At 61.0% G+C, this 7,479-nt stretch overlaps 1 protein-coding gene across 2 annotated transcripts in view; it reads right to left on the bottom strand.

The window, feature by feature from the left end:
- Positions 1-688: 688 nt before the first annotated feature.
- Bcas4 (breast carcinoma amplified sequence 4) overlaps positions 689-7,479 on the bottom strand; it is a 28,434-nt gene continuing 21,643 nt past the window's right edge. Inside the window, exon 5 of one of the 2 annotated variants that reach the window (XM_042699249.1) lies at positions 689-1,061. In XM_042699249.1, coding sequence (XP_042555183.1) covers positions 957-1,061 — 105 coding nt within the window. In that variant the 3' untranslated portion in view covers positions 689-956. Of the gene's footprint in view, positions 1,062-6,255; positions 6,583-7,479 lie in introns of those variants that run through there. The other variant, XM_042699250.1, reaches the window with a different exon arrangement.

Here is a 7,479-nt window from a genome sequence, read left to right as displayed (position 1 = left end):
CCACAGAAAAATGCCGACTCCCAGAAACACGAGATCTACCTCTATTTTTCAGTCCCCAAGTTTCCCAAAATATCTCCTGCTTTTTCACTGCTGTCTTGCCAGACTCATCATTTTAGCTTTCCTTAAAGTCTGGGTGCTGCGCGTGGTGTGCGCCGGTGCTGGGGCTGAATCCAACCAAGGCCTCCTGCTCTGGCTTAGCGCCTTCACTTAAGGCCAGCGCTCTACCGCTTGGGCCACGCCTCCACTTCCAGCTTCTTGCTAGTTCACTGGAGATAAGAGTCTCAGACATTCCTGCCCAGGCTGACCTCAAACTGCAATCCTATGATCTCAGCCTCCTGAGTAGCTAGAATTACAGCTGTGAGCCACTGGCTTCTCATTTCCTACGGTTCAGTTGTGTGTGTGCATAGGGAAGTAAGGGGGGGTTCTTGGCTGGGGGCAGAGTGGGGGGTGGGGGTGGGGGAACTAAGTGCTCTCCAGTCCACGGGGAGGCTGCACAGAGAACTCCGGAGGGATGGCATGAGCCAGAAGCTGGGAACAGCGAGCCTCCGGCTTCCCCGCTGCAGCTAGTTGGAAGGCCAGGCCTGCTCCCTCCTCTGCCACAGCCTACCACCTACCATGCAGCCCAAGAAGCAGGTGGGCACGCGCAGAAAGGGAAGCCGCCCTCCCCACTGCTCTTACAGGCTGGCCGCAGGGAGCTCTGGACACGTTTATTGAGGTGATTCACGAGACAGGGCACTGGGGTCTGCAGGCTGCGCACTCACCCCTACCCCCCACCCCACGCCACCCCAGAGCCTGCCACAGCTGGGTGCCCACCCCGCCCCAGACCCCATGGGGAGGAAATGCAAACACAACCCACAGCAGGAAAAGGGAGAGGGCGCAGGCGTCCCGGGGGGCCGCTGCGCGGTGCGTGCTGCGGGAGGGGCGCGGGGAGGAGCACCGGCGGCGGCCGCGGGCTGCTAGGGCGCCGGAGGCCTGGCGTCTGTGGCGTCCCCGGGGAAGAAGTCCTCCGTCCTGTACAGCGCAGGCAGCTGGTAGCCGGCAGGGGCTGGCGCAGACGGCCTCTGGAATAAAAGCAGCAGGAGTGTCAGCACCGGGACCCCAGCACCCACCCAGGCTTCACGACTGCGTGCTTCTTTTTGATGCCTGTCCTGGGGCTGGAACTCAGGGCCCAAGCGTTGCCCCTGAGCTTTTTGCTAGGTTAATTGGAGACTTTGCTGCCCAGGCTGGCTTTGAACCCCCACCCTCAGATCTCAGCCTCCTGAGTAGCTGGGATTACAGGCGTGAGCCTCGGGTGCCGGGCTTGTCGTGGCGATGTCTGTGCTCCTCGGGCAGTGCTCTCTGCTGCAGTGAAGTGGGGAGCAGGGGACACCTCCACTGGGGAGGCTCTGGGGAGCCCGTGGGTACAGACATCTCACCCAGGGGACAGGGGAAGGCCTGAGCCTGGGGCTATGCAGGTGGCCGAGAGGGGGTCGCGCCTGCACATGTGGTCATCCAAGGGGGGGGAGGTCCTGAGCTGCTTGTGCCACCCGCACCTGGGAGGAGCCCTGGTGGCAGGGGGCAGGCCGGGGAGCTTTCCAGGGGCATCTGTGAGGTACAGGGGCTCGGGGCTCGGCTCTGGAACTTCCTGGGGGCTCTGGGAAACACCAGGCCCTAGATCCACACCAGGGAGCAGGAAGTCGCTGCTCGGGGCAGAGCCCGGGCGTCGGCCCCCTTAAGCAGACCCTAGTGCCAGGGACCTCCACAGGGAAAGCCCACTGCCTTCCCACAGGGAGGCAAACTTCCCAAGCAGGGAGAAAGCCAGCGCTGCACGATGAAACCCAGGAGGGGTGGGAGTGGGGACCCTGCAGCCTCCAAAGTGAGAGGGGCGCAGCATGGGAGGGCGGCTGTGCGGAAATGACCGGCGTGGAGCTGTGGCTCAAGGGGCAGAGCACCAGCCTCGAGTGAAAGAGCCGAGGGACAGCGCCAGCACCAGAATGAAATGCGTGCGTGAATGAATGAGGGGCTGGCTGGGCCAGTGCGGCTCTGTCTCCACCGGGGACGAAGGCCTGACACCTCGGGGAGCACGTGGAGAGGTCCGCGTCCTGAGAGGCGGGGAGGGGCCGGGCGGCCCGGCCCTGCGGAGGGCGGCAGGCGGCGCTGCCGCGACCTGCCCTCCTCCCCTTCCGGGGTCAGCACCCTGACTGGGCTGGGGCTCGGTGTCCCACATATCCTTAAGACCCAGATGTGACGGGCAGAGCGACCATGAAAGAGTGACTCATTAGAAAGCAGGATGGCGCCGGGCTGTGAGCTGCCCCGGACGGTGAAGTTACCCCAGAGGCCGGCTGGGCCGTGGGACAGGCCCCCGCCCTGAGCTGAGCAGCAAGGCCGGGCAGGCGGCCCCCGCCCTCCAGGCGTGACTGCGGGACGCGCCCCGCGCCCCCTCTTGACACCCGCCTTCCCACCCACCGTCTGGCCAAGAAACGCGGCAGCGCCAGGCCGGGGCGCCGGCGCCACGGAGCAGCCCCGCCCCCCCACGGCGATTGGGCCAGCGCTGAGCACGTGACCCCGGCGGAGCCAATGAGAAGCTGCCTGGGATCGGGCCGCGTGTCGCCACACAGGCGAGGCCCGGGCGCCAGGCCGCAGCTGAGGGGCGGGGCCCCAGGAGGCCGCACTCGGACCCGCCCGGCCTGTCCCCTGCCCTGGACGGCCAGATCCACACCGGAAACCTGGCGCCCAGCGCCCCAGCGCCCCAGCGCGGCGCATGCGCGGCCGCGTGCCCCCCCCACCGCAGCACCCCCTTTATCTGACAGATGCCAAGCGGCCGTCACAGCACCCCACAAGACGGGGCCACCTCTCCTGAAGCCTCTGAACCAAGCCAAGCCTCGGACCTCAGGGCCTTTGCTTGCCCCATGCCACTCCTGCTTCCAGAAACTTCCACCAGCCCTCCAAAGCCCTAAGGCCCAGCCCAACCTGTCTGTCTCTCAGAAGGCCCCGCTTGGGCTGCTTTCTGCTCTCTCTCTCGCCACTTTGTCAAGGTTTCAGGGTTAGGGACGATAGTTTCTTTTTCTCCTTTTACTTTTCCCCTGGACACTGTCCCTGAGCTTCGAGGCGTCCAGGGCCGGCCTTCTCCCTGATGAGCCACAACTCCGCTTCTGACTTTAAGCGTCTCAGGGGCTTTCGTGCGCTGGCTGGCTTCAAACCTGGATGCTCAGATCTCAGCCTCCTGAGTGGTTAGGATTTCAGGCAGAGCCACTGGCGCCCGGCCACAGTCTCTGCTGTAGCTACTGAGCTCCGCCCTGTAGTCAGAAGGCTTCCTTAGCCCCAGTGGCTCACGCCTGTCATCCTAGCTGCTCAGGAGGCTGAGATCTGAGGATCGCAGTTCAGAGCCAGCCCGGGCAGGAAGGTCTGTGAGACTTTTATCTCCAATAAACCACTGTGAGACTTTTATCTCCAATAAACCACTCAGAAAACCAGAAGTGGTTCTGTGGCTCAAAAGGCAGAGCGCTCACCTTAAGCTGAAGAGCTGAGGGACAGCGCCCAGGCCCTGAGTTCAAGGGGAAAAAAAAAGAAAAAAGAAATTTCAAACTGGGAGCTGGTGGCTCACGCCAGTAACCCTAGCTACTCAGGAAGCTGAGATCTGAGGATCACAGTTCGAAGCCAGCCATGAGATTCTCAACTCCAATTAGCCACCAAAAAGCCAGAAGCAGAGCTGGTGGCCCAAGTGGTAGATCACTATCCTTGAGCTGAAGAGCTGAGGGACAGTGCCAGGCCCAGAGTTCAAGCCTCATGACCAAAAAAAAAGGCTTCCTTAGACAATATGTAAATCAAAGCATGGCAGAGCTCCAATAAAACTTTATTTACAAAAACAATGGCGGGCCAGTTGGCCCCCAGTGAAGTCTGATGCTAATAGTAAATCTGTCCTCCCAAACAGAAGAGAACCGGGAAACTCTCCCGACATGGGCCACCCCAGGGGGCTCCTCCAAGCAGGGGACCAGCCAGGGGCTGCAGGGTGGGCGGCCAGGCTGCCTCAGACCGTCCGCGGGCCTGAGTTCCCATCTGCTGGGTAGCTTTTGGGTGACCACTGCAGCCCTAGGCTGTCCTAGTTTTCAGACTCTAAACAAAGACTTTACTGAGTCCTGCTGGGAGCACAGCTGTGATGCTGGTGGTGCTGCAGCCATCTTGGGCCCAAGAAGACAAGACCACACAGGAAAGATAAGGCAACAGCCCCCAGGAGTCTGCTTCTTGAGAAGCCAAGTGAGCTCAAATGGCTACCTCAGGACTTCTTTATCATGGGAGGAAAAGCCACAAAACCCTTTCGGTTAAACCACGTTGGTCAGGTTTCTAGGATACAGCCACAGGCAGCCTGACCCACGTGACCATGACGCCCCAGTCCCCAAGGCTATGCGGATAGTGGTGGGCGGAGCCAGAGCCGGCAGGGCCATGGACTAAGGAAATGGGGGATCTCCACAGGAAGAGGCCGGCCAGCTCCAAGAGTGAGCAGGGCACCTGCAACCCTGAATCATCCACAAACACCAGAACTTGAACGTGGTGTCTGCGGGGGGCACCTGGGCCAGCTCCCCAAGGACAGCTGAGAAGCCAGGGCATGTCCTGGCTGGGAGGGGTGACAGGGGCCCACCCGACCAACCCCTCCCCCCCAGCCCGTTCCTGAGACCCTGGCAGCCACCCCGAAGAGAGGGTACTGTTAAGACCCACCCAAGAGCGGCCCTCAAAACCTTCACACCGCCCAGGATGGCTGAGGAAGGCGCCTTGGCCAGGGAGGGGAGGGAGAGGGGAGGGAGTCCCCGAGCAGCCGCCGTCCCTGCTCACGCCTGTCATCCTAGCTACTCAGGAGGCTGAGATCTGAGGATCGTGAGTCAAAGCCAGCCCGGGCAGGAAAGGCCATGGGACTCTTATCTCCAATAAACCACCAAAAATTCTGAAGTGGGGTTGTGACTCAAGTGGTAGAGCGCCAGCCTTGATCAGAGAGAGCTACGTGCTAGTAGCCCAGGCCTGAGTTCACGCCCCAGCACAGGTACACACAGACACACACAAAGAAAAATAATGAACACACCAGCCCAACGCCATCAAGCACCCGAGGTTGCTGCAATTCAGCCGCGTCTCCCACTGTCCCTCCCCACCCCAGGCCTGGGGAGCCCTGCAGCTCTGCACCGCCTTCTCCCCCCCGCTCGGCCACCGCTGAGGGGCAGGGGTCCCCAACCCCGTGGCCACACGGAAAACCCTCCGAATATCCCGGCCACACCACCCAGAAGAAACGGGCAGAGCTGGGATTGGAAACCAGGCCTGTGCGGCTCTACCTGTGCCCCTTCCCACGCGCGCGCAGAGACCTCAGCGCGGCTGGCTCCGCAGAGGCCCAGTGGCCAGCGCTGCAGGACGTGCCCACCGCCCCGGCCTGCGGGCATCGAGAGGGTGGAGGCCGGGAAGGCCGGCCGGGGGCTGCCACAGGCCCAGGGCCCTCCAGCCCCTGCGCGCCTGCCGCACCAGAGAGCCGGCGTGAGGCCAGGCGCGCTGGGCTGGCAAGCGGCCAGGCTGGAATTCAAACCAGGCTCTGCTGAGCTCCGGGCAGGGTGTGGCAGCTGTGCGGCCACGGCCTTCCGGGGGGGCCCAGCCTCCCAGCCTCCCCCCTCCACGTGGATCCGGGACGTCTGCCGGTCCTGCCTGCAGCCTAGGTGTCTGCTGGGGACCGCTAACGTCCAGAGGCTCCTATAGCCAGGCACAAGGTCCTGATGGTGCAGCGGGGCGGGGAGGGGAGGGAAGAGGTGAGGAGGTGAGGGAAGGGCAGCTGCATCCCGGCTCACTCGAGCCATGGTGGCAGCTCCAGAAGCTTCTCCGCCCCCAGCTCTGCCTCCAGCTGGGGGGTGGGGGTGGGGGGGGAGAAAGCAGGATGGGAAACCCGCACAGGAGGGGAGCCGTGCGGAGCGGATCTGGTCCAGGGATAAGTGTGTCCCCCTCCCTGGCAGTGGCTTCCCGTTTCCAGCACCTGCTGGCCCCTCAGTGCTGGGGATGCCAGACCCAGCCTGCCACCGTAAATGCGGGTGCCCCCCAGCACCATGGGAGCTGTCCGGCCTGGGCCGCCCCTGCCCTGGGTCTCGCCAGGGCCCATCCCAACTCGGGCGCTTGGTACCCGCTGTCCCTTCCCAGCTTCTTGCCAGGCTGCTGCTGGTCTCAGCTCAGGGAGCCCCTCCCAGTTCTCCTGCGAACCCCAAGTTCCAGCTTCCATCTGATTTGTTTTTAAGTAATAGGAGTTGAATTCAGTCATACTTGCTAAGCAAGAACTTTACTATCACTTGGACCAAACCTCCAGCCTTTTTTTGGCTTTATTTTCAAGTAGCTTTCAGATTTCAGGCCAGCCTCAGGCTGCAGACCTCCTGCCGGGGCCTCCACACCTCCAGCACCGGGGACAGGATGACAGGATCTTGGTGCAGTTTTATTTGCATTTCCTTTATGACTAAGGAAGTGGAACCTAGGTCCATGAATCTATTCACCATTTGCACTTCTGAGAACTGTCTGCTCAATTCACCCAGCCGTTTATTAACCGGGTCTCTCCTCTCTTCTCAGCTAGAATTTCTAGCCAGAGCAATAAGGCTGGAGAAAGACATAAAAAGGTGTTTAGGTAGGGGAAAATGAGTTCAAATGACCCCTATTATCAGATGACACAATTCTGTTCTAACAGACCCTACATACTCCATGACACGTCTAGGTCTGATCAACTACAGAACCTTGCAGAAAGTAAAGAAGACACCAGGAGCTGGGCGCCGGAGGCTCACGCCTGTTATCCTAGCTACTAAGGAGGCTGAGGTCCGAGGATCTCAGATCAGGCAGTTAAGTCTGTGAGATTCTCATCTCCAATGAACCACCAGAAAAAAAAAACAGAAGTTGAGCTGTGACTCAAAGTGGTTAGAGTGCTAGTGTTGGGCAAAAAAGCCCAGGGACAGCGCCCAGACCCTGAATTCAAACCTCACAACTAACAAGAACAGAAAAAGCTGGAAGTGAAGGCGTGACTCACGCAATGGAGTGCTAACCTTAAGCCAAAGAAAGTGCCCAAGCCATGAGCGCAAGCCCCAGGAGCAGAGCCCACGCACGCACGCGCACACACACACACGGAGTCAGCCACTGTAGCCACCTCTACTTGTAATCCCGGCATTTGGGAGGCTGAGGCAAGAGGATATGTGTTTGAGGCCAACTTGGAACAGAGCAAGACTATCTCAAAACCAATAAACAAACTTTGGGGTGGAGGCGCTGCTCCGGTGGTAAAGCATCTGCCGAGGAAGAGGAAGCAAGTAACTTCAAGTAAGTCACTTGCACATATTAACTAGAAAGGTGGGCCAAAGGGGGGGGCACTCTGGCAGGGAAGGAATTAAACCCGGCCCAGGGCCCAGGGCCAGGTAGGCCTGGCGGGTCTGGGTGCAATGCGGGGCAGGAGGATCTCCGGGTGCACAGGGAAGGGAAAGCAGCCTGGCGGTGGCGGTGGCGGTGGCTGCA

Source organism: Dipodomys spectabilis, unplaced genomic scaffold (assembly GCF_019054845.1).
Source record: "Dipodomys spectabilis isolate Male_0828 unplaced genomic scaffold, ASM1905484v1 ptg000240l, whole genome shotgun sequence".
Taxonomy (NCBI): Eukaryota; Metazoa; Chordata; class Mammalia; order Rodentia; family Heteromyidae; genus Dipodomys; species Dipodomys spectabilis.
The sequence above is the reverse complement of the archived record's forward strand: the minus strand, read 5'-3'. Positions and strand labels throughout refer to the sequence as shown.